The 26,592-nt window shown below is 32.4% G+C and overlaps 5 protein-coding genes across 7 annotated transcripts; 3 read left to right on the plus strand and 2 right to left on the minus strand.

The window, feature by feature from the left end:
• The first annotated feature begins 1,293 nt into the window (after positions 1 to 1,293).
• Positions 1,294 to 8,570, plus strand: LOC126677714 (uncharacterized). Its single transcript, XM_050372478.2, has 17 exons — positions 1,294 to 1,496; positions 1,599 to 1,690; positions 1,852 to 1,890; positions 1,965 to 2,021; positions 2,702 to 2,776; positions 3,211 to 3,276; positions 3,486 to 3,528; positions 4,174 to 4,219; positions 5,665 to 5,758; positions 5,940 to 5,992; positions 6,078 to 6,162; positions 6,256 to 6,358; positions 6,446 to 6,538; positions 6,933 to 6,999; positions 7,426 to 7,492; positions 7,687 to 7,740; positions 7,980 to 8,570. Exons 1-17 carry the CDS (start codon positions 1,436 to 1,438, stop codon positions 8,118 to 8,120), a joined length of 1,236 nt encoding a protein of 411 aa, XP_050228435.1. The 5' UTR covers positions 1,294 to 1,435; the 3' UTR covers positions 8,121 to 8,570.
• Positions 8,571 to 11,580: 3,010 nt separating this feature from the next.
• Positions 11,581 to 13,715, plus strand: LOC126678904 (peroxidase 72-like). Its single transcript, XM_050373822.2, has 4 exons — positions 11,581 to 11,867; positions 12,573 to 12,764; positions 12,848 to 13,013; positions 13,167 to 13,715. Exons 1-4 carry the CDS (start codon positions 11,637 to 11,639, stop codon positions 13,577 to 13,579), a joined length of 1,002 nt encoding a protein of 333 aa, XP_050229779.1. The 5' UTR covers positions 11,581 to 11,636; the 3' UTR covers positions 13,580 to 13,715.
• Positions 13,716 to 13,801: 86 nt separating this feature from the next.
• On the minus strand, positions 13,802 to 16,993 carry LOC126678902 (uncharacterized). Its single transcript, XM_050373820.2, has 4 exons — positions 16,680 to 16,993; positions 15,376 to 15,591; positions 15,021 to 15,194; positions 13,802 to 14,827 (listed from the first exon to the last, which is right to left on the minus strand). The coding sequence occupies exons 1-4, from the start codon at positions 16,785 to 16,787 to the stop codon at positions 14,054 to 14,056; spliced, it is 1,272 nt and encodes a 423-aa protein (XP_050229777.1). The 5' UTR covers positions 16,788 to 16,993; the 3' UTR covers positions 13,802 to 14,053.
• A 2,109-nt stretch (positions 16,994 to 19,102) lies between these two features.
• LOC126678903 (uncharacterized) lies at positions 19,103 to 21,113 on the minus strand. The gene is made up of 3 exons (XM_050373821.2): positions 20,621 to 21,113; positions 20,305 to 20,436; positions 19,103 to 20,060 (listed from the first exon to the last, which is right to left on the minus strand). The coding sequence occupies exons 2-3, from the start codon at positions 20,368 to 20,370 to the stop codon at positions 19,287 to 19,289; spliced, it is 840 nt and encodes a 279-aa protein (XP_050229778.2). The 5' UTR covers positions 20,371 to 20,436; positions 20,621 to 21,113; the 3' UTR covers positions 19,103 to 19,286.
• A 2,268-nt stretch (positions 21,114 to 23,381) lies between these two features.
• Positions 23,382 to 26,226, plus strand: LOC126679214 (uncharacterized). 3 transcript variants are annotated; one of them, XM_050374198.2, is made up of 2 exons: positions 23,382 to 24,155; positions 24,885 to 25,328. In XM_050374198.2, exon 1 carries the CDS (start codon positions 23,543 to 23,545, stop codon positions 24,149 to 24,151), a length of 609 nt encoding a protein of 202 aa, XP_050230155.1. In that variant the 5' UTR covers positions 23,382 to 23,542; the 3' UTR covers positions 24,152 to 24,155; positions 24,885 to 25,328. The 3 variants fall into 3 exon arrangements, with proteins under 3 accessions (XP_050230155.1, XP_050230154.1, XP_050230153.1); XM_050374197.2 differs by lacking the exon at positions 24,885 to 25,328 and adding an exon at positions 24,251 to 24,548; XM_050374196.2 differs by lacking the exon at positions 24,885 to 25,328 and adding an exon at positions 25,994 to 26,226 and having other exon boundaries at positions 23,384 to 24,155.
• The last annotated feature ends 366 nt before the right edge of the window (positions 26,227 to 26,592 follow it).

Below are 26,592 nucleotides of genomic sequence, written 5' to 3' on the forward strand. Positions count from 1 at the left end.
GATGATGTTTCTTGTGTTATACTATATCCAACTATTGTCACAAGTTAAGGCGTGAATTACCCTTTTTCCATATTTTATCCTCAGATTTTTTCTTTTTCACTCAAATTCTCTTATAAAAGGGGAAGGGCGTTTTAGGTAAAGAAAAAACTAAAAACGTCAGGAGAGAAAATAATAAATTTATGGAAAAATAGTAATTCACATATAAACTCATAATGATTATAGTAATTATTTATACATAATTATCTCTATCTATATCTCTATCTATATCTATACTATATATAAAAGCACGAATGGGGGGGGACAAGCAAATTTACTGAATAATCCTTTTCAATCTATTACTAAATAAAGGTTTTATAGTCATTAACTAATTAGTTATTTAATTAATCACTATTATAATTAAAGTCCTAATTAGAATAGGTAGCTAAATTATCTACAATTTAATTTTTAGTATGTAAAAATAACTAAATTGTCTCCAAATTAGTAGGAATACCTATCTTTTAGTTTGATTTAACTACAAAATTAAAATACTGTATTTGGTCAATATATTATTATTTAAATTTTTATCTTGTTATTTTTAAAGATATTATTAATAAAATAAAATTAATTATTTAATTATAATTATTATAAAATCAGAAAAAGAATAAATTCAGTATGGAAAAAAATTTCATAACCGAACATATTATATTTACTTTTACAAAAATTCTTAACTAATTTAATATTAATTATAACTAAAAAATTGATATAATTATAATAGATTTATTAATATATACATTGACAAGTTACGTTACGAGCCACGTGCATAGCACGTAATGCGAAACTAGTAATTACAATGGTAAGCATCACTATTTCGGGTTCTATAATTTCAACATAAAGCAATGATCCAATAATAAATTATTATTTTATATTAATGTGATCTATTTCATATTTTTTTTTATATATTTTCGGGTTCTATATTTTATAAAAAAAAATTAGTTAATTAAACCTAATTAAGTTAATAAAATTAAAATACCTCATTTATTCTAATAGTATATGATTATATTTATTTATAATAAATATTTAAGCTATAATCTAATGTTAGTATTAAGATGACATCGTACTATGGTTTTTTAATTATTTTTAATTCTTTTGTAAATCTATTACTAATTTAATTTTATAAAAGTCATAATTTATGTAAGTTTTGATAAATATACAACTACCAAAAAATTAAAATTTATGTTCAAAAACTCTATTTCGATAAAGGAGAATTTTGAACAAATAAAGAAGTTAGGCCTCAAATTGTAATTTTACAAGCACAACGTGCTCTTCACATCATTCTTCTTCAACAATTCTCTCCAAATAGTCATGATACGAAATTTCAGATAAATTTACTACAAAAATTTCCCAATTCACTTCTTATTTGTGTTAGATTGGACCGAACTCCTATAAACTTGAAGTAATGAAGGATCTTAGATTATGTTCTGTTCATTCTTTATACTGCTTATGCTTTATAGTTTTAGGTGAGTCCCTCACTTAATTACCATTTGATATTTAGCTTTGATTTGTCTTACCGATTTCTTTGTTGTAATCTAATTTTCTGCAATTTTCCTTTTCCGTCTCAGTTATTGTAATACAGGCACTTGAGTCTGCATCAGTTACTGTACCCAGTTCCAGCTGCTATGCTCTTGATAATTCCAGTCGTCTTGTAGATTTTGTATCCTAATGTTTTAGTAATTTACTCTAGTATGTTCAAGGTTTTAAGTGAAGGTTTAATAGGTTTTTGTTTCAAGTAAATTGTCTGCTCTGCTATATGTTTCAGTAGATTTATTACAAATTAATATTTGTTAGACATGTTTTCTCTTAATTTGCTATTAGAGCAGCTGGATCGGACAGCCGTTCGAGTACGAAGGAAAGGTAATTGCCTTTTCTATCTATGCTAGTTCGTGAATGTTGAGAAGAGTTGTTGTTTTAACTTTGTCTTGGTGCAGGATAATACTGACTTAGTGGTTCAATTTTGCAAAGACGTTCAGAAACGATCACAAACGGTAGTCCACAACACTATGTTTTAGTGTACTTTACTGTTATGATCCTTTTTCATGATTTTCATAATTTTGTTTCTACTGTTTTTGTTTCATTTCTGAATTGTTGATGCATGACATGATGACATAATTTTTTTTTTTTTTGGTTTTCGTTCAATTTAGTGAAGAAATTTGCTCACTTACTTTAGAAGCTTTGGATCACTCTGAAATGGGTTTTTAGGCATGAATTATATGAATTCAAAGTAAATTATTGTCTAATCAATTTCTCTGAAATTTTCATTTAAGTAACTATGGGTATTATTTCTAAAGGAAAATCTATTATGTGAGTGACAAACTGAAAAATGGGATGCATATAAGTTACTTTTCAGATAGATGAGATTCAAGTGATGGGCTTGGGAAAGAAATTTGCAATAAATTGGAACATTGTCCTTGCAGATGACTTTCTTATTAGTGACTGCCATGCCATTTTTTATTGCGGATGTGGCTGAACATCTGGGACTCTAATAAATTGATAGCTAACTCTGGAATGGATATAGTCTCTGTCTATGTTTTGAGACAACTTTGATAGCTACACACACTTTGTACTCGCTCATATTGGCCATTATATTAGTACCATCATGTCTATTCATACATCTTTTGATTTGATGGGTACAATTAACATATGTTGAGCTCTTATTAATATGCAGGGGTATGTGGATTTTGGCCGATTTAATAAGTTCAACTATTTTACTGCTGGTTCAGGACATGCTAATTTTATTCAAGTAAGCATTATTTTACTGTTTTATAATCCGTAATATAGTGATGTGGATGGGAGATGCAATTTCATGGATATCAATGTTTACTAGCATGAAATTGTTAAATTTTTAATGATTTTGAATCCTTAGGTGAAGAAAATATAAAAATGAAGAGAATAAAATAAAAGGAAGTATGTTATAGTGTTCCTCTTTATTAAAAACTTTATTTCAATTCCCCATTCTTAGTCATCTCCAATATCTTCTTCCTCATTGTGTCACTGTATTCTTTCATCCATGAATATGAGAAGATAAACTGAACTTAAATGGTTAGCATGCCAACTTATACTACTGAAATTTGTATTGTCTTCTTTACCTAATTTGATGCCGTCTTAGTATTCTTATTAACCAGTATTTTTAATATTTGATTCTATTTCTCATATTAAGTTTATCAATTTGTCCAGGAGTTTTACAATGGTGACCTGGCCAATTGTGAGCTTACTTATGACAAACTAGGACGTACTGCTCGGGTTAGTTGTTGTGCTGAAGCATATTTTTATGGGAAATTTTACGCACACAGACACGCAACTTTTCCCCCCTTTCACACGTGCACAGATTCACCTATATAAATAACTAATTGAAGTTTATACATCTCTAGAACCCCTTACTTTATGTATGCCTTCAGTATCCCTTGTGATTATGCACAGGTTGTATAATTCTCTCTCTTTTGCTATTTTAGGTGAATGTCATATGTGGAAATTGTTTAAATGGACAATGCAAAGGTTTGTGGATACTATTTATGAATCTTAACTCTCCGTTTCCTTGCACAAGTATAATTGACCTTATACTATCTTCTATATATGGTGAACTGTTTTGATTTGGTCAATGCTTTGGCCTTCCTGTTTGTTGTATGCAATCATAGTTGATTAGGCACTAATATGCCACTATCCCTATACATCATGAAAATATTTCACATCCTTGAAGTGGAAAATATAATGTTGAAATAACAGTTCAGGGTCATAATAAATGATTGTTTAAAGAAGGTTGATCTGGCGTCCTTAACATTTATTTGCGATTATGTGAAGCATTTAAAAGAATAAATTAAAAGATTGGACTATGCTTTTATTGTTGTTAATGCACATATATGCTGAGCCTTCTACTGATTCTCTTCGACTTATTCTTGAACTGTCATAAGGCTGATGAACCCAGATCTTTGACAGGGCTGGGTGCGTGCTTATCTTATTAGCCTATTTCTTAAACAAAAGGATGCTCTAAATTTTCTGTGATTTATATTTCACCCACTTCTTTCTGCTTATTCTTTTGCCCATGAATCTTTGACCCATAGATATGGTTTTGCATTGCCTGCCATTCTAAAGAGTTCCTTAACAATCAAAGAGTTCTCCGTTGTCTTTATTGTTATATCTCAGGTGGACGTGGATGTGTATGCAATGTCACATATGAGTCAGATTGCAGGTTTGTGTTTCGTGCCTTGACTTCCATTTTATAGTGTTTCATTTGTCCTTTAGCTGCACTACGTTGTAAAATGCCACCTCTATTAAACTAATACTTGTAATTTAGATTTTAAATGCTAAAGATGCATGGAGATAAGCTTTATGTTCTGAGAACATTTGTATACATGGTTTTTTGGAGATTACCCTCCTAGTTCTTTCACCTTTGGGCGAGTTATTGGGAAAACATAATTTAATGAATTAATTTTCTACCTACCTTTCTTTGGCCAGGCTCTACAAATATATACAATCAGAAAAAAGGAACAATTAAGAAAATATTCTAGGAAATATCTAAATAAATCAGCCTAGAAATTAGGATCCTGTCAAATAACTTCACCCAAAAGTTCAATATGTTGGGTGAGGCTCCACAATAGTTTTATTATCTTAAAATGCCATTGGACTTGAAGCGTGAACCAATAAGCATACAAGCCCACCTCATTTGTGCTCAGATATTTTAATTAACTAATTGGGGATTCCTAAGGATCGAACTTAGACCTTCCGATCATAGAGGTTCTGATACCATGTCAAATAACCAATTCACCTAAAAGTTCAAGCTGTAAACAATAGTTTTATTATCTTAATAGATCCTAAACAGAAAGAGAAACAACCGAAAATCAGGAAACTGACTTCGATCCTTTTAATTTAGGTACTCCTTGTCGACTTTCCAACACGTTGTTTGTGACTTTTCAACTTTTAATATGATTGACTAAGATCAGAGTATTTATATAAATAAAATCATAAAGGGTTGTTTTGGAATGGTTAAGTGACTGAATTGTTTTAAAAAATTAATTAATTGTCATTGGACAATGGGAAAGTGTCCAGCATATTTTTGCACGATGATATATAATGTTATAACTTGCCTTAAATGGAGGATTTTTCAACCTGGATTGCATTGATTTTGCAATTAAGTATGTTACTTGTCTCAATATATCACTTAGTTAACTGTCGTATGCTGAATGTTGAAATACTAGAGGCTTTTATGGTGGAGGCAAAATCTATAAATTCTTTAGATTGAGTAACCTTTGATAGGGGGCGACTTTCAAAAAGCATCGACATTTGATTTTTCTTAGCTGGTCTTTTGGTATCGTTTGTGGCAAGGAGTTGAAACCTTTCAGCCCTCCTTTTGCAGAACATTCAAATTGTGCCTCTGAGCAGATGGGACTTAAGTTACTGTGCTAGACATCTGGAAACTCAACTGCTGCTTGACGGGACTGTCATACTCTGATGAAAACTAATAGGGGACTGTAGGAAGAGTAATGCTAAAAAATTGCTTGATGCATTTATGATTATTTCTATCTTTTAAGAGAAGTGTCAAAGTGATTGTCATTAATCTTCATATAACTTTTGCAAACATTTAGCAGAACTCCAATGTTTTTTCTCTAAATCGACTGCTGTTTTCCCTTTACTCAGAGTTGTCATTGACCTTGCTATTCCATGTGAGAAACCGGGTCCACGGGTATTTGAGGGCTTCACTGTTGGATTGCATCCACGATCATGGGAAATTGTGAGAACCTACTTCCCTTTATAAATGCTGAAAAGAAAATATCATCAATTTTCAGATTCTTTGGCCTTCCATCTGTCCTTTATAATTAAATTTTATTATTTTAACAAAATAATAATAACAACAACATCGTAATGGATAACAACAGAGTATGGAGGTTACATTTTTTTGTCTGAACTTGTAGGTTTATAATGGCATGACTCAACTGGGCTTTGAAAAATCTCATCAGGATTATAGGTAATCATTTTAGTAATTACCCTTGTTAAAATGAAATTTCTGCTTACTTTTGGTAAGTATTAAATTAGGTGGTTATGTTCTGCAGCTTTAGCACTGAACAAACCCATGTTACCCTTTATATGACTGCAGTTGCTTCCGTTTCTACTTTGGTTCGAAAATCCATTGTTCAGGTACTCTTAGCCTGTCGAAGGCGTGAAACCTGCTATTTGCAAATGCAGTTTCTTGATACATATGTGATTTTGTTTAATTAACCACCATCTCAGGTTCTTCCTGAGAAAGGCTTAGAGGTTAGATTGTCAGGCTCAGGTGCAACCGGGAGTCCTCCTACAACTTTATCTCCGACAATGTTAATTGTGGATTGGAGATGTATGGTTTCTGCATAATCTTTCCATGTGTGTTATTTGATGTTCTTTTTATTCTATAATATTCTGAATTTGGATTTCTAATATGAAGGTCAGGAGGTCCGTGATACACCATATGAAGTTAATATCACAATCCCAATAGAAGGATATGAGCCTGTTCAATTCTTTCTCGCAAAAGTGTGTGGTAAGTCTGCTGTTCAAGGCAAAAATTAGGTAGTATCACTATTATAAGATCTTAATATTACCATCAAGTGGGTCCTAGAAACTTTGACATTTTATAATAATACTAATACTAACAATAATTGTTATTACTATATTCAAGAATAGCATTACAAACAAAAGATCTAGTTATGTGAAAATGGCCCTTATGCTCTAATTCTAATCGGTAGGGTTACCAATATTGAATGTGCTGTGTGAAAAGATGATTGAATTACTTATACAAGTGACAATAAGTTTGATGCCAATGTCTAGCAAAACTTCACACTACATTCTGCTTTGATTTTGAATTCTGTTCAGTGGTTTTTGCACGTCTTCCCAGCTTTGCTGAAGGCTCAGCTTTGTTTGTTCCATCTTTTCAGCGCACAAGCAGGATCAAGGGGAAGACTTTAAGCAAGGATGGGCTATATTTGGGGTCTTATCTTGCGTGTATGGAAATCTTCCATCATCTTGTTTTACCTAATTAACTTTTAATAACTTAATCATTGTTTGGCCAGTTCAATGTATTATAAAAGTATGACACGAGCCAGAAATACTGCAGAGCAGTATTTATGCTATATGCTTTTCTTAATTTGCAGATCATCCAGCTCTTTTCAGTTTATTTTCTTTGCCAATTCCCTCATCATACATAACTTAATTGAAACTAGTTTAAGGTTATGATCATGGCCTTGGCTTTTCACGCATGACAAAAACATACTGCCGCAACAATTTATGTTTTAATGAAAGCAATTGGTTGTTTCTTTTGCGAGTGAAAAAAATGTTGATGTCCTAATTGGCATGTTACAAACTGAGGTAGCTTTTACTTTATCCTTTCATTTCTGAATTTTGATGTTTCAATAAATTGGCATGGAGCAGGTTTTTTGTCTCGTCTACGCTTTTTTGTTGTGCGGGGTTTATATACAAGACGCGAGTGGAACACCTGGTACCTCTCTTTATGTCTATTAGCAGCATTCAATACGTATTCTCTAACTTTTTATTTATTTATTTTGTCTGCAAGCTCTATCTTTTTCATATATTTTTTTCAGAAGCTTTTTGATATTCTATAATTGCAAATGTTATCTTCCATTCCCTATAAACAATATGTTCATAATGATCTGCTGGTATGCCATTATGCAGCGAGGAATTGATGCGTTGCCAGGCATGACAATAGTATCTGCGTGCTTGGAAATAGTAAGTTTACAGGACCACTTTGACAATTAAATTCTAAAATTTTAGTAGTTAATAGTTGTTCAAGTAAATACGGACTACATATTGGAAATTTGGAACTCAACACATTTTTTAACAGGCCAAATTGACCAAGGTCAGAAAACTTAAATGTCGAGGATTAAAAAAGCGTGTTTGAGTTTGAATTTGATGATGATAGTATTCTTATAGTCGAGTACTTAATATTTTGTTAATTGTAATTCTAGGCAAGTGGAGAAGGAAATGGGTACACGCGAGCAGAAGACCTCAACAGCGGCTACTCAAGAGCAGAAGCCTCTTGGGAGCAATCATCTTCTTCGGTTCAAGGAACACCAAAACCAAGTGAGAAGAATTATGGGTCGATTTAAATTTATGCAGCTAAAGCTCTAGGAGATTTTATATCTCAGAAGTTTGTGAATGGAAAGAGTTCATTTGGTAAAAGGAAGTGGGGAATGACTAAATTCGGGTTATGGGCACCGTGAAAGATATGCTTTTCTGATAGTCTGAAATGAAATGATAAATGGTGATTGCAGTGCGAATAAGTAATGTAGAGCAAGAAATATATGGCATGTTAAGGAATAGAATTGTAAGTGGGGGAATCATAGAATTACAAAGTTGCTGATTTAGGAGATATGCCTTTATAGTGGACCACTATGCACATTGCCATGAAAACTTATGGCTTTATGACAAGTTGGAGATATGCTTAACTAATTTCAGTAGGGGGTGTGCAGGATTCATTTATAACTGGATTAACATATTTAATCAAACTGAATTGACTGAACCGAAAAATTTGAATGAGTTTTGGTTTGAGATTCGAACTATGATTGCAGGTATAATACATTGAGCATTTTCTTCTGGGACATAATTACTTTTATGTTATCTATTATGCAAATTTAATGTTTATGTAACTGATTACATTGTGAGATTTCAGTTTTACCGATTGGTTAAGAGTGAGAGGGCGGTGTGGTCACCAAACCGACTACTGCTCCCCTTAGTTTTAGCTTTTCATTTCAATCTAATTTGCAAGGAGCTCCATTGGATTTTACATTACCAAATTTTATCTAACAAAATTATTGGATGAGATAAGAAATACGAATGAACTCAATTATAGTGTATTTCCTTAATGGCAAATTAACCTTATAGGTGAAGTAAATATCATGGTTTAATCCAGAGGCTTAGCTTGAAATATCAGGGGTGAATTGAAAGGAAATAATCCTTAATCGACGACTTTTTTTTATACCAATTAGAGCGGACTTTAGAATCGGGATTTCGTACGTGTCAATCAACTCTGACCCGTAGAGGAGCACGAGCCTGCCTGTGAGTGGCTGGTTGAATCAAAAAGTGATTTTAACCCAAACAGGATTCTATAACAACGTTGAGTATTATGTTTCCTTAGCCTAAAAATGTTGAATAGACTATAGAGTATACTTGGTAAGAACAAATAGAATTAATGTTGAATTGGGTGATGCAAAAAGATACCTTACTAGTTACTTCTGAAGAATCACAAACTTTTGGAGTAGTTGTCCAACCCCTATCACTGTCCTTTTCTGGATTTTTCTTCCTTCAAATCCCCACTTTACAAAAGTTTGCTACAAATTTATGATTTTAATTTGTTCAAAATAAATATTTAGCTCTGTTATCCACGAGCAGGAGGCAGTTTTGCGGTCAAATTGCATATTCATTTTTTATAATTGGAAAAATAAGCGCTTGCGGGAGGAATAATAAATCCCACGATCTAGCAAAATGCTGCTTAACGCTTATACTATTTGAATTATAATTCATTGATTTAATAAATTTAACCGACTAATTCGGTCGGTTCAGTTTTATATTTTTAAAATTTCAGTTAATTAAAATTTTCATTATTTAATTATGTTCGATGAAAAAGATAAATTAATTTTATTTTAATTCAATCGGTCGATTTTTGACGGAACGAACTGATTACTCACCCTATTACAATATTAATTGAGTATGATTTCAGTGGCATCACAAATATTTTGAGTAGAAAGTTGAAGTCAATAATTTTGAGATTGTCCAATTTGTCAACGTAGCAGTTGATCTATTTCTTCTTTGACAACTTCTCTCACCAATTAATTTGTCTTCACTCTGCAAAATTTTTGTATTCATTATTCTGTGGATATTGAATACAAAACCTGCAGGAAATTTTTTAAATCGTTGATTGACTTCTGTTGAATAATTAGGTTAAATGCATAGCTCAAAATCATTTAGCTACCTCTACTACATAATGAAAGAATTCCAAGCTAAGAAACACCCCTTTGTTTTTCACCAATTTAAGCAATAAACCCCAATGCAAGAATAGATTCAATTCTACCCTTACACCTAAAACATATCAAATCACAATCCCTTACTTTCGAAGTATGGAGTACACAAAGTTGTGTTAAACATCTTCGTGGTATCAAACAATATTGTTTTTATATAACGGTAGCCAAAGTTTAATTTTTTTCATTAGGTAATTAAACATAATGCATTTCTGGTTTTCTGCTACGTGAACGATAAAAATAATTTTTTTTTTATATCATAAGCTCTATAAGGTTATCAAATGATAAATTTTTCAAAATAGACACTAATATTTGAATGACGTAGAAAAACAAAAATTGGAAACATATTTTTCCGCTGTGCACATAAATGATATGGGAAATTATACATGGAAAATTCATGGACCAAGTCTAGGTTACAATTTCTCGATATGATATATCACCAATTTAAGCAACAATCCCAGCGAAAGAATAATTCAATTATGCCCTTACATTACACCTAAGACACATTAAAATTTAAATCACAATCCAAGTTATATATAAAAAAAAAATCACAATCCTTACTTTCCAAGTGTGAAGTACAACTTTAGTTGGAATAGTAGTAGTCAAATCAGAAATGATATAGACAAGTGAAATTTAGTCGTACTACAGAATGTAAATCAAAGTGGTAAATCATATTAAAATTTAGCAAAAACTTAAAACGTAATATAATCAAAGTTCATTCCATGATTTAGTACCCATATCTACCACAAAAATATCACTAATCGTAGTAACTTACTAATTGGATAACAACTATGCATATGTGTCCGCAGCAGCAAATTCAGAATTTGTTTTTATAAAGTAAGTCAAAAAATTTATATATTCTATTGTCATTTTAAAATGGTGGATAAATAAAAATAAAAATAAAATAAGATGGGCATAAGTATAACTACTGTATTAAATTTTATATTAATAATAGGTAAAAGACTTTGTTTTATCAATTATTCTGGCCATTTTATCAAATATATTTCTAAAAAAAAAATAGACAATCTAATCCATTAATTTTGTAAATTGGATCATATATATTTAAATTCTAATTCAATCAAAGTTATAAAATTTATCTGTCCTACTTAAACCAATTAAGTAAATTCACGCAATCAATCCACGGCGAACTAAGCATGTTATGACTAAATTTGTCTCAACTCGCAAAAGTGACATATCAAATTGTTAAAAAATAAAATTAGAGATTTATTTGACAAAATGATCAAATTTATAGATAAAAAATGATAATTTTACCTTAATAATATTATTCGAAAATAAAAATTTATAAAATGAGAAATTACCGATCATACGCTCTATCTAGGTCCGACCATACGTTCTATATAGGTTCGCACATGTGTGTACTAGTATGAATGGACTATTCAGCCTAAAGAATTGAACCTAACAACTCTACTAATATAGTAGGTTTTTATTTGTGAAATGATTGATAAAAAAGCTAGCTAGTTAGTTACCAACTCCAACTTATTTAGACCCTTCCCTCCTTTTTGGGCTGTATATATACACTTAATCAAACCATAAGTTGACATATTCCTAGTAAACCATAGTGTATTGGAAGTGAAAAATATAAAAACAATGGCTCAATGTATGAAGATGAGCTTGCTCTTTGTGTTTACTCTTCTTGCTTTTGCTCCTCTTTGCCTATGTTGGAAGGGCAATGGTGGCTACCTTTACCCTCAATTTTATGATAATTCTTGCCCTCAAGCTCAAGAAATTGTTAAGTCTATTGTAGCCAAGGCAGTTGCCAAAGAAGCTAGAATGGCTGCCTCATTGCTCAGGCTACATTTTCATGACTGCTTTGTCAAGGTAAGTATTTGGTTCCAATCAAATTGAACCGACCGGAAATTTTGTTTTTTCAATCGAACCTAGCCGAAATTACAAAGGTGTAAAAAGTTTAAACTGAACCGATTTGGTTCGGTTTGCACTTAACTGATATTTTTATGTCAAATAACCAAAATATTTTATAATGTTGAATCAAAGTAAACCAAATTTGTCGATTTGGTTGATTTTCTGGTATTTTAGTTTGGTTTGCACTGAAATTTTTTTATGTCAAACAATTGAAAAAAACAATATTTTTCATAGTGTCAAACCAAATTGATCCAAACTTGTCGATTTGATAATTTTTTAGTTTTTTTTTTAGTTTGGTCTGCACTAAAATTTCACGATTTTTTTATATCCAAAACCAAATTGAACCAAAAATCCTCAAACCGAAATAAACAAAATTTATTGATTGAAATATTGGATTTGGTTTGGTTTTTGCACTCTTACTCTCGTATATATCTATCACTGTCTTTATAGTAAAAAAATGACATATTTTTGAAGCTTGATTAATTACCAAATAATACAAGAGCTTTCAACTTCCTTTTTCCAATAATTTATGAAGATTTCAAAAGATTGTGTTAGAATTGAAAAACAATCCAAAGAGTTTTTCGGGTATTCTTTGTTTTTTTTTTTGCAATTTAGTCCTGAAAATATATAGCTATAACAAGCACAAAAATTGTCATGTTACAGGGGTGTGATGCATCAATATTGTTAGACAGCAGTGGAAGCATAATCAGCGAAAAGTTGTCAAATCCAAATCGAAACTCGGCCCGAGGATTCGAAGTGTTGGATGAGATAAAAGCTGCAGTTGAAAAAGAATGCCCTCACACAGTTTCTTGTGCTGATATCCTAGCCTTAGCTGCTAGAGACTCAACTGTTCTTGTAAGTTTTATGAAACATAACTGAGTAACCCGAAAAATCCTGAGCTGACCACAATTTTCTGGTTTATGTAAACAATTACACAGTCTGGAGGACCAAGCTGGGAAGTTCCATTAGGAAGAAGAGACTCAAGAGGTGCTAGCTTGAGTGGTTCTAACAACAATATTCCTGCCCCCAACAACACTTTTCAGACAATTCTTACCAAGTACAAGCTTCAGGGTCTCAATCTTGTTGATCTTGTAGCCACTTCTGGTACTAAATTGTTAAATTTTTTGTTTTTGGGTATAAGTTTTAATACAAAAGAACAGAACCAAAAGAATCAACTCAATGTACATCCTACTGAGGCGGGTGAGGTGGTTTATGCTTTGCCAATGCTAATAGCATAACTGACTGAATTTGTTGCAGGAAGCCACACTATTGGAAATGCTCGATGCACGAGCTTCAGGCAGAGGCTATACAACCAGTCAGGAAACGGGCAACCGGATTACACACTTGATCAATCTTATGCCCGACAACTCCGCGGCCGCTGCCCTCAGTCTGGAGGTGATCAGAATCTGTTTTTCTTGGACTTTGCAAGTCCAACCAAGTTTGATAACAGTTACTTCAAGAATCTGCTTGCTTATAAGGGTCTCTTGTCTTCTGACCAAATTCTATTCACAAAGAGTGAAGCATCCATGGAGTTAGTCAAGCAATATGCCGCGGACAATCACCTTTTCTTTCAGCAGTTTGCTAAGTCCATGATCAAGATGGGAAATATCTCTCCATTAACAGGTTCCAGGGGAGAAATCAGAAAGAATTGCAGGAAAATTAATGCTTAGCTTCATTCATTACCTATTTCAATTTGTGTGCTATTTGATCTTTTGTACTCTCCTTGATTGCTTTTTTGTATCATGTTTCTGCATTTTATTGTTGCTAATACACAATAAAGATTGACAAAGATGAATTCTCCATGCACTTTCATAACGCCGAACATCGAAAATGCGAGAGTGACGGGAAAAAAATTATGGATGAAAATTAGTTGTTAGTAATAGAACAATAGATGAAAATTAACAGCAGCACCAAGCATACACTGATAGATTGTAAATCTACAGACTGACATAAATGTTAGGCTGAGGTACAAAGTTTTCAGCTGGAAGCAGGAAATCATATGAGGTGAAATCAAGTATAATGAAGATTTCATCAGTTACAGATTTTTGTTCGCAATAAAACCTACCAAATGGCCACTACTTGGTAATAGATATAGACCTAATAAAAAGACTATCACTGCAAGAGGAGCAAAATACCAGGTAAAATCAGAAGAGACCATCCAATGGTAGGTGATCTATAAAGTACTTAACTTCAGCCTTAGCGTTTGACACAAAAATCTTTATCTTTTCACCCTTAGCAAGCTCAATTTCCAGTTCCTTCTTTGCTAAATCCATCTTTTTTTCAAGTTGTTCCAGCTCTCTCTTCTTCTTCTTAATGGCTTCAACACTGGTCTCCCTCATCTTCTTCAAGGTGGATGCCTCCTTTGTAAGCTTCTTCGCGTGTAAGATATCCTCTAATCTTTGCTGCAGCCACCCAACATCCAAACGTGCACTGCTGAAATCATAAACAAGGTTAAGTGCATTTTGAATTCCAACTTCAGAAAACTCGTGAAACTTTTTTGTTTGATTTTGTTTGAAGAAATCAGCAAGGTTCTCCAATGCCATAGAACGACCCTCAAGTGTCTTCCAAATATGATGGGCAGCTATGTCTCCTCTGACCTCAATAATTTTCTTGATAATAGGAGCCAATTCTTCCTTCACCATATATGAGGTTCCAGGAATTGTCACCTTGGCAGAAGAATCCACCTCGTCCATATCAGAATCCTCATTACCACACATGGCCACCATCTCCGTCAGACCAAAACTGATCCTGGAATTAGAATTTGTCATCTCTTGCTGAGTGGTAACAAACAGTGACGCGGAAGGAATAGTGTCCACATGATCTGTCTCAGTCTGAAGAATTTGCCTACATCCTGCAACTGAGCTCGAGGGAAGATCCATATATGATGCAGTTTTGGTACTCGGTTGTGCGACAGTTATCTGTAGAAACAATTTTCATGAATTTAATCACTTGTATAGCAAGATAACCTACATGGTAACTTTATATGTGAGGATATTGCAATAGCAATGACAAAAAAATTAACGAGTTATTGATTGTTAAAACAGTTACTTCACTATATTTAAAGAATGCATATCCAATAGCTATTTGTTTTTACAAAAAAAAACTGCATACCGATCTAAGGGGAGAACTATTGATTAGAGCCTCTGAATCTGTGTTAAACTCGTCCGTGCTTACAGATTCACTACTTTCCTCACGTCCTCCAATTTCACCATCCTTCATAGCAGGAGCTGGGATTGAGGGAAGATTGGCATGTGATGCTTGAACAGGTGAATTTCTGGTACCCAACTGTAATTGTGTAGAAACAATTTGAATGTACTTAGTTAATGACTTGTGCAAAAACCTTAAGATATTGTAAATTTAGAACATTTTGCTATAGCTCATAATTAAGGAGAGGAGTAGAAAATCCTAGAAGAATGCAATGCATGCATATTCAATAATTGCTTTCATTACAAAAGAAATAGCATACTGATTTAAGGGTATCATTGATAATGAGAGTCTGCCAGTCTATGTTTAATTCATCTTCTAATCCATCGTGTTCATTAACCCGTATTTCTGGCTTTCTCTTGCGAACATTTGCTTCTCTTTTAAGCCTCTTTTCAGGTAGAGATTGAACATGCTGTTCAAAAGTCTTGCGTTTTGAATTGGCCAAACCAGGACAAGATGTTGGTGCCCAAGCAGACACCTGTAAAACCGATAAATAACAGATCAATCAGCCTTATAGTTTAAGACAAAGAAATATCTAAATGTGAACAAGTTACATACAGTTGAATCAAGTTAGCGACATGGTGTGGTGCACATGAATATTCTTTTGGCAACTTATACATAACATTCATTTCATCTAATTCTCACCAAAAGGATATGGTTAAATTTGAGAGAGACGGGATTGACAAAGTTCGAAAACCTCATTGCTTACTTACACATCAGCTTTCAATAAACAGAACCCTGAGAAGTACATTCCCCTCTATCTTTAATTTGGTGCACAGCTATATGAACAAAACATGTTGTATCCCCTATGTCTTTAATCCAATCCTTATATATTCAAATATTCCTAAACTTGAATGAGTCAGCATAAACAAGTTTAAACTGAACCGTATTCTTTCTCATTCGTTCTCCATTTTCCTAGTTGTAAGTTTTTTCTATAAGAGTAGTTCTGGCAGCTTTAGTGGATTACTCTTGACAGTTTCAAATCCATCTTACTAACTAACTGCGCCATTTAAAAACACATTCAAATACGAAATCCACATTTAAGTAATGAATGTTGTCATGAACTCAGGAGAACCTGCTATAATGCATTACTTTCAACTGTAAGTCAGCAATCATGTTAGCTATAACAGAATCAAGATGCAAGGCCAGAGTCAAGCAAAAGCATATTAACAAGATATTTTACTATTTTGCCTCCTAGTCCTAGAACATGACATTCAACATAAAAACATATATTACATTACTCAATTTTTTTTAACAAACATGGTTAAAAACAATAAGACCCTCTCCATACATCACATAACATCCGAGAGTATAAACAACATGCAAATCATACATACTTTACAGTAGTTAGTGAAAAGGGTGAGAGATTTTCCATAAAGAAACCAAAAAGGAGGGCTTTTTACTTATTATGAGAGAAGTATTTGTCATATTTGTACATACAACACTATAAAAGAAACCAAAAACCCAGTAAAGGTTTAATCTTTGAAGACTATGAAATGGAGATTTGGCATACAAAATAAGCCAAGCATAAGCTGATGATTTTATGAGCAGAAGAAAAGATGATACCTTTCTGGCAGAAACGGGTGGGGTGACAAGTTGATGAGTGAGCTGAGGTTTGGTTTGAGACCTTGTGAGTCTCCTTTCTACTTTTGGAACTTCTTTAACCTTTGCCATTGTCTCAGATTATGTGTTGAAGCTACAACCTTTTTACTTTTTTTGGTTTACAATTCAAAATGAGGGTTTTGTAGCACTCTGCAGTATTTGAAAACCAGAGTGTTAGGTGGCTGCATAGTATTAATGCCGGCTACTCATATCCCTGGTGTCCATTTTATTTTTTTTCTGCTTTAGCTTTGTACTGACACTCTTTCTAGCCTAAAAAAATGAAATCTTTCACTTACATTTAGGATGTTGGTCAAATTACTAACTTCAAATCACAAAAAAAACATTTGATCAGACAAAAGAACTTTTTACATATAAATAAAAAAAAAAACCTATTTGATGTATAGTTCCAAATTTAAGGAGCAAAATGAATCTTTTCTTAAAAAGAAATTCAACTTTAAATGATATTATATATATACTTTTTGAGTTAAAATATCAAAAACCTTTCATACTATAAAAACAAGGCCTAATGTCTTAAAAAAACCCGACCTTTTAGCCCCTTTTCAATCATATCCTGACGTTGAAAATTTGTCAATTACTCTATTTTGCATTTTTGTGTTTCAATTGTACCCTAAAAAATTAAATTAACGTCTTTTGCGTTTGGAAATTTGTTTAAAACATTCTCCATGTCTCGCATATATTAATTGTATATTTTTAAAATTTATTTAAATTTAGTTAAATTAATTAAGAATTTAAATTAGTGTTAATTTGATTATGGTTTTTAGTTAGTTTTTAAAAATAAAGGACTTATTTGTACTTTTTTGAATAAAAAAGAATTTAATTTTCATGTTTAGACTTAATTAATTGAATGATTTCATCATTTAAGTAAAAAAATTAACAATAATTAAAATATTGGGGTACAATTGAAAACGGAAAATTTAAAGCTGGGTAAAATTGACAAATTTTCAACGTCGGAGTGGAATTGAAAAAAAGGTTTAATGGTGAGGGGTTTTTGAGTGATTAGGCCTAAAAACAATATATGTATTTATACAAAATTAGACAAAAAAAAAGTTTAATCAATTGATCAATCTCGCTTTATCTAAATCTTTCCTCGAACAAAATTCGAGTCCGATTCCGTCGATCCTTTATAGCCGAGCATATTAGCATTCATTTCATTTTGGGTTAAGAAGATGCAAAAATAATCAAAAAATATTTGAGAGATACCAAAGTATATATAGTCGAATGACATTATTGAATTAGATGCTGTGAAAGTCGTTTTTGATCTTAGACAACCGATTAAGAAAGGCTCATATATTATTATTGATGAGTGTATTTGCCTATTTGGTTAGTTTTTTTTTTTGAGGAAAATCTATTTGGTTAGTTAAGCTATCCAATATATATTTTTAGTTTTATTAGACGATATGCGACAAAATTGCGCGTGTATTAGTGGATCAATTGATTCTTTTTTTATTGCTATTTCTTAAAAAAAAAATCATATTATTATAAATTAATTTCATAAACAATTTCACTTTAAATTAACAGATATAATTCAACCTATGATTTTAATATATAATATTAAAATTGATGGTTTTTATTATTAAAAAATCTTTTTTTTTTTGAATTTTTTCATTTGTCCCAAATCTTCAAAGTCATCAATTTAAAAAAATAATAATTTTCAATTTTACTTTTATTCATTTCAAATTAGACATTAGAATGGAAAAAAATTCAAATATACTCTTCATATATATATATATATATATATATATATATTGTTCTATTTTACCTTTTTATCATCAATAATTTTAAACATGAAGGACATATGTGAACATTTATCCACTCCAATTTAAATAAATATTTGCAATTGATATTGAAAATCGAAAAATGAGTTAAAATTGACGATTTTTAAAGTTTGAGCCATAAACACAAAATTTCTAAAAGGAGGTGCATTTTTAATGATTAAGCCTAAACAAAAGTACTTTAACGGAAGAGAGAATGAAATTGAGGGACCCTGAGTCCAAATTACCCAAAAAGAAGTCTTGTTGATCTCTTGTCTTCTGACCAAATTTTCCTGACAAGGAGTGAAGCATCCACGGAGTTGGTCAGGCAATATGCTGAGGATAATCACCTCTTCTTTCAGCAGTTTGCTAAGTCCATGACCAAGAAAGATGGGAAATATCTCTCCATTAACAGGTTCTAGAGGAAAATTATTGCTTAGCTTCATTCATTACCTATTTCAACTTGTGTGTTATTTGATCTTTTGTAACATTAATGCTTAGCTTCATGCATTTTATTGTTGCTAATACACAATAAATTGATAACCCTGAATTCTCCATGCACTTTCATAGCATCCTACGTCGAAAATGCGAGAGTGAGGTGAAAAAACAGAAACTATGGATGAAAATTAGTTGTAAAAGCTCAAGGCATATATCAGCAGCACCAAGCATACACTGATAGATTGTAAATCTACAGACTGACAAAAATGTTAGGCCGAACTGCAAAGATTTCATCAGTTACAGATTTCTGTTGGTAATAAAACCTACTAAATGGCCACTACTTGGTAAACTAATAGATATATCAGAAGAGACCATCTAATGGTAGGTGATCAATAAAATAGGTAACTTTAGCCTTAGCGTTTGACACAAGCATCTTTATCTTCTCACCCTTAGCAAGCTCAATATCCAGTTCCTTCCTTGCTAAATCCATCTTTTTTTCAAGTTGTTCCACCTCTCTGTCCTTCTTCTTAACGGCTTCAACACTGGTCTCCCTCATCTTCTTCAAGGTAGATGCCTGCTTGATAAGCTTCTTCGCGTGTAAGATATCCTCTAATCTTTGCTGCAGCCACCCAACATCCAAACGTCCACTGCTCAAACCATAAACAAGGTTAAGTGCATTCTGAATTCCAACTTCAGAAAACTCGTGAAACTTTTTTGTTTGATTTTGTTTGAGAATATCAGCAAGGCTCTCCAATGCCATAGAACGACTCTCGAGTGTCTCCCAAATGTGATTGGCTGCTATGTCTCCTCTGCTCTCAATAATTTTCTTGATAATAGGAGCCAATTCTTCCTTCACCATATATGAGGTTCCAGGAATTGTGACCTTGGCAGCAGAATCCACCTCATCCATATCAGAATCCTCATTACCACACATGGCCACCATCTCCGTCAGACCAAAACTCATCCTGGAATTAGAATTTGTTCTCTCTTGCTGAGTGGTAACAAACAGTGATGCTGAAGGAATAGTGTCCACCTGACCTGTCTCAGTCTGAAGAATATGCCTACATCCTGTAACTGAGCTCGAGGGAAGATCCATATATGATGCAAATTTGGTACTCGGTTGTGCAACAGTTATCTGTAGGAACAATTTTCATGAAGTTAATCACTTGCATAGCAAGATAACCTACATATAAGGTAACTTTATATGTCAGGATATTGCAATAACAATGACAACTGAAATAATGAGTTGTATATTGTAAAAACGGTTATTTCACTATATTTAGAGCATGCATATCCAATTACTATTTGTTTTTACAAAAAAAATGGCATACCGATCTAAGGGAAGAAGTATTGATGAGAGCCTCTAAATCTATGTTTACCTCGTCCCTGCTAACATTTGTTGATTCACTGTGTTCCTCACGTCCTCCAATTTCACCATCCTCCATAGCAAGAGCTGGGATTGAGGGAAGATTGACATGTGATGCTTGAACAGGTGAATTTCTGGTACCCAACTGCAATTGTGTGTAGAAACAATTTGAATGTACTTAGTTAATCACTTGTGCACAAACCTTAAGATAATGTAAATGTTAGAACATTTTGCTATAGCTCATAATTAAGGAGAGGAGTAGAGAAGACTAGAATAATGCAATGCATGTATATCCAATGACTGCTTTTACTACAAAATAAATAGCATACTGATCTAAGGGTATCATTGATAATGACAGTCTGCCAGTCTATGTTTGATTCATCTTCATTTTCGTGTTCATTAACCGGTATTTCTGGCTCTTTGGTGTGAACATTTGCTTCTTTTTTATGCCTCTTTGCCGGAACAGAATGGACATGTTTTTCAAAAAATTTGCGCTTTGAATTGGCCAAACCAGGACAAGATGCTGGTGCCCGAGCAAACACCTGTAAAACCAATAGATAACAAATCAATCAGCCTTATAGTTTAAGACAAACAAATTACATATAGTTTGAATCAAGTAAGGGACATGGTGTGATGCACATATAATATTCTTTTAGCTACTTATACATAGGATTCATTTCATCTTATTCTCACCAAATGAATACGGTTAAATTTGAGAGAACAAAATCCTGGGAAGTACAATACCCTCTAGCTATAATTTGGTGTGAAACACACTACTATATGAACAAGACATGATGTATCCTTATGTCTTTAATTCGATCCTTATATATTCGAATGTTCTTAATACTCGAATGAGTTAGCATATATGAAGTTCGAAACGTATTTCTCCTCACTCTTTCTCCATATTCCTAGTTGTAAGTTTTTTAAGTAATGGCTGTTGTCATGAACTCAGGATAACCTGCTAGGAAACGAAGCATAATGCAGAACTTTCAACTGCAAAATCAGCCATCATGTTAGTTATAACAGAATCAAAACTCCCTCTCAGAAAAAGAAAAAATGAAGAACACTTTTAGATCAATTATTCAACACAGCACATAATATTTTTTCTGTTCCTTTTATTTTACCTTTTGATTTCCCACACAATCCAAAACAGTACTAACTACTAAAAATCACAAAACCTGCTCTTTTTTCTCTTTTCTTTTTCTAGATAGCTAATTTTCTTTTCAATCTAAAAGCAAAATGAATGTCAAGTTTGGAAATACACCAAAAGAACAAGCAAATTCTTGTTTAAGCTCAAGAAATGGTAAGAAACCCTATTAGGGCTCAGTAATAAAACCAACAAGATCCTTCACTATTTTGCCAAGTAGAACACGACATTCAACATTCAACATACTATTACATTACTCAAAAAAATTCACAGACATTGTTCATAACTGTAATAACACCCTCTCCTGACAAATGTGAGAATATAAAACAACATGCAACTCATACAAACTTAAAACATTTTCTAATACATACAAATTCCTCTGAAACAAAATATAAGGAAATGAAGAAGAAACTTCACAGTAGCTAGTGAAAAGTGTTCACTATGAAAAATATCAAAAGTTGTAACCTTTTTGTTATGAACCGGCGAAGATGGATGATTGAGCCGAGGTTTGGTTTGAGACCTTGTGAGTCTCCTTTCTAGTTTTGGAACTTGTTTATCCTTTGCCATTGTTACAACTTACAAGCTTTTTTCCTTTTTCGGTTCACAATTCAAAATACAGTCAGTATTTGAAAAGCAGAGTGCTGGCTAGCTAGGTAGCTGGCTCCGTAATAATGCTGCCTACCTAGTCAATAGTCATCTCCATTGGTGTCTTGTTTTAGCTTTGCACTGACAATACTCTTTTGTAGCCAAAAATTAGTTTTCCTATAGCCAATCAAAATCGCTAACTTACTTGAGAAACTACTACACAATTAAATTTTACAACTGATTTATCTACAATTAATACAAAAAAAATCAAATAGAGATTTCAAGAAATTTACCTCCTAAAATTGATAGGAAATATTTAAAAAGTCATTTTTCAATCAAAATCAGGTCAAAAAAATTTAAATTTTGTCAAATTATATCAAATTCTTCTTTCTCTGGCCGTTCCCTGAGAGTGAAACACAAATACCACTAGGTGCATTCCTGCGCAATAGCGCGTTGACCGGATAATAATTTTAATTTTAATTTTCCATACTTAATTTAATTCAAGTTTAAAAATTAGACTAATTGGTTAGATAATTATTAATAGTTCTAAAAAATATTTATAAATTCAAAATTCAAAAAAAATCATAATTTGTGAGTATGAATTTAAATAAATTATAATCATATTTTTAGAAATGATAAATTTCATAATAAATATATTCAAAATAACAATATTAAAAAAAATAAAAGTTTTATGAGAATAATTTGTAAATAACATTCTTTCTTAACTCAAACTTGGTTCTCTTTGATTATCTTTCTTTAGCGAGCCCCGAGATCTATTTCGGTGAGCGAATCCCACAAGACTCGGTTCATAATGTTACTAAGTGGAATTGAGTTTCCATCAATAACCAATAATGTAATCGAATTATAAATAACCGAATTGTAACATTTATTTAATTCAGTCAGTTATTTTTGTTAATCGAATAACTAAAATTTATCAAAATTAATTTTAAAAATAAAACAAAAATAAGTTAATTTTGTTGTTAATTTATATTTAATTAAGAATATTGAGGATAAGTTAAATTTAAATCCTTAAATTAAAAAAATACCTTAAGTTTCTTAAAAATATAAAAATAATATTTTTTATATATAATTTGGTTAATCCGGTAGGATTTTGAAAAAATTCATTTAAAAAATCGTACCAGAAAGAATTAATCAAACTCTTTCAAATTGTAACCATAATCAAACAGAATTTATTGAATTAACCAAATACCAAACCGAATTAAAATTTTAATTTAGTTCGATAAGCTAATTTAATTATAACCTCTGTGTATAATGGAAAATAGCAATAGAAAAGTACTATAATGGAAGAGAGAATAAAATTGAGGGACCTTGAGTCCAAATTACCCTAAAAATAATTCTTCTTGATCTGGAGTTAGGGTTTATGCCTGTTAAGTAGCACTATTCTGAATTTTGTAGCTTCAATGTGCCATGAATCCACTAACCTTCATCTCCTACAATGATTCTTTAACAATCTATACTATCTAAAACACAATTTGCAAATCTTCCAAATTGAATAAAAATGAGGCATTTTCGATTAATTTCTCCACATTTATCACAAATTCGAAAAACCCTAATCCAAAACCCTACAACTCACTCTACTTGTCGATCAGAATTACTGATTATACCCAAATCGCCAAATTTGATCAGCGAATTCACTTCCATTGCTGAAGAATCAAAACCTAGTCCAAACCCACCTGCACCATCCGATAAGGTAAAAGCCATTGTCGATGAAATCTCGGAATTAACGCTTCTTGAAATCTCTGACCTTACTGAAGTTCTGCGTAACAAACTGGACATTAAGGAGATGCCCGTGATGGCTGTGATGATGCCCGGAATGGGTTTTGGTGGCGTGAGGGGCGGGGGTAAAGGCGGAGCTGGTGCTGCAGCGGGGAAGGCGGAAGAGAAGGCGGAGAAGACTGTGTTTGATATTAAGCTTGACGGGTTTGATGCTGCGTCTAAGATTAAAGTGATTAAGGAAGTTAGAGGGTTTACGGAGTTGGGTTTGAAAGAGGCGAAAGATTTGGTGGAGAAGGCTCCTACTTTGTTGAAAAAGGGAGTTACTAAAGATGAAGCTGAGAAGATTATTGCGAAAATGAAGGAGGTTGGAGCTAAAGTTTCTATGGAATGAGAATGTGAGTGTCTTTTGTGTTGTTTTATTACATTGCATTGGTTATGTTTCCTCCTAGATAGAACATAGTATTGATCGTTACATTTCTGTTTATTTCAGTTTTTGAGGCATAAACATATGTTAAGCTTATATGATACAATAGCATTGAGCTGGTCTAATAGCGACATAGCTTAGCGAAATCTCGTCTATCTAGTTGAGATAAAGTAACTGCAATGGAGAGAAACTATTCGAGTGTTCTGTGTACTGAGCAAGTGTTTTAGCAGAATGTTTTAATAAGAGAGTTTCTTTGTTTTGTAAAATGGAAATGAGAAGCTCTCAATTCATTAGTTCAGTTTTTGAGGCATAGGCACATTTTGATTATTGCTTTATATGATACAAGAGCATTGTGCTGGTCTAATAGTGACTGAGCTGAGCAAAATCTCAATATAGTCGAGATAAAGTGAATGCGATGAATGTTTTGTTTTATTTTATTTTACTTACTGAATTTGAATGGTTTCTACTGGCAATGATCCAACTTTTAATATCTTTTGAGCAATCGATGATCTGTATAATATGTAGATGCTTATAGCAGACCTCTAACAGTATTAAATTGTTGCATTTCAGTCAAGTGAGTTCTGTTGAAAAGTATGCAGCCAGTTAGTGCTTCAATATGTGCATAACTTATCTATTCTAGGTATTAAAGAATGACAATTTGGATTTGTGATTATTTTTTGCGTTGCCCTTCACTTGCTAGTATCAGTTCACTTAGCAATCACCTACTAGGCGCTGGGAATTTTGATTCTTAAGGATTATACTTGGGATTTCATGCTCAGTTTTTTCTGGGTATTTGGGAAAATGGAGCGTGGACAGTTGTATACTTAATATATAATATGGCTGGCGTGCATCTTTCAAGGAGATATTTTTTTGAAAATGATAAGAGTTCTCATTGAAACCTCTTTGTATTCTGTTTAAATTCGTTGTCTGCGCTTGAGGAAGAGCTTTACGGCGCAAGCTGGAAGAAGAGAAAAAAGAGATTATGTTAGTTGAAGACACAAGTTACTACATGCCCATTTTCCATTGCAGATAGCTTAGTTGTTAGTTCCTGCTCCTTGTCTATATTGCCCCAAAACATTTTGTCATTTCGTTTGAGAATAACTTTTGATACTCCAAAACTTTATATTTGTAAGAGGTCCTTATTTAAAAAAGGCCTAATCACTCAAAAACCCCTCACCTTTAATTTTTTTTTCAATTCCACCCCGACGTTGAAAATTTGTCAATTTTACCCACTTTTAAATTTTCCGTTTTCAATTGTACCCCAATATTTTAATTTTTGTTAACTTTTTTACTTAAATGATGAAATCATTCAATTAATTAAGTCTAAACATGAAATTAAATTCTTTTTTATTTAAAAAAGTACAAATAAGTCCTTTATTTTTAAAAACTAACTAAAAACCATAATCAAATTAACACTAATTTAAATTCTTAATTAATTTAACTAAATTTAAATAAATTTTTAAAATATACAATCAATATATGCGAGACATGGAGAATGTTTTAGACAAATTTCCAAACGCAAAAGACGTTAATTTAATTTTTCAGGGTACAATTGAAACACAAAAATACAAAATGGGGTAAAATTGATAAATTTTCAACGTCAGGGTATGATTGAAAAGGGGCTAAAAGGTCGGGGTTTTTTAACACATTAGGCCTTTAAAAAAAATGCAGTTTTCCATTTCAATGTCCATATTTCCATGCAACATTACGTAGCTCCTTGTCGGTGATTATTTTGCTATTAGCTGTTAGCTTGTTACTGTGAAGATCAGCATTTAACTTTGAGCGCCTCTTGCTCTGGTGGTTGTTCAGGCTTGGTTCAATGATAACAAATTGGAGAAGAAGAGGAAGTGAAAGGCATCGGTGACACATCCGGTTGAAATCTTGAATTGTCACTGTTTTGGCTTATTAGCTAGCTGTGTACATCTTCCTGTAATACATTTTTCTACTAAAGAAATATGGAAGATGATATGTGTACACCGGCATTATTGGTTTACTTCAATTGGGGTAATAATTTCAGTGGTGCTACTCATAGTTTTAGCTTAGCGGAAAGCTCTTAGCAAAGTCGAACAATTGAAGACGCATGTGTACCTATAGTACACACATAGGACTACCTTAAGGGCACGCCCAATTTTGGAATTGAAATGGAATCTCATTCCTAAAACTCAAATTTTAGACTTGTTTTGATTTGCTATATTTATGGTAGTAGAATGAGATACTTTTTACAATTTGATATTGTTTCATTATATATGAAAACTGAATTTGAATAAATATTTTTACTTTGATTCGATTTGATTGAGTCTTTGGATCTTGATTCTAACTTCAACCTGAGTACAAACTTGAACCAATGCAAATTGAGTCTGAATTGAGCAAAATATGAACCAAACTAGTCCTAAGTACTGAACCAGAGT

This window comes from Mercurialis annua, linkage group LG4 (assembly GCF_937616625.2).
Source record: "Mercurialis annua linkage group LG4, ddMerAnnu1.2, whole genome shotgun sequence".
In the NCBI taxonomy this organism is placed as follows: domain Eukaryota; kingdom Viridiplantae; phylum Streptophyta; class Magnoliopsida; order Malpighiales; family Euphorbiaceae; genus Mercurialis; species Mercurialis annua.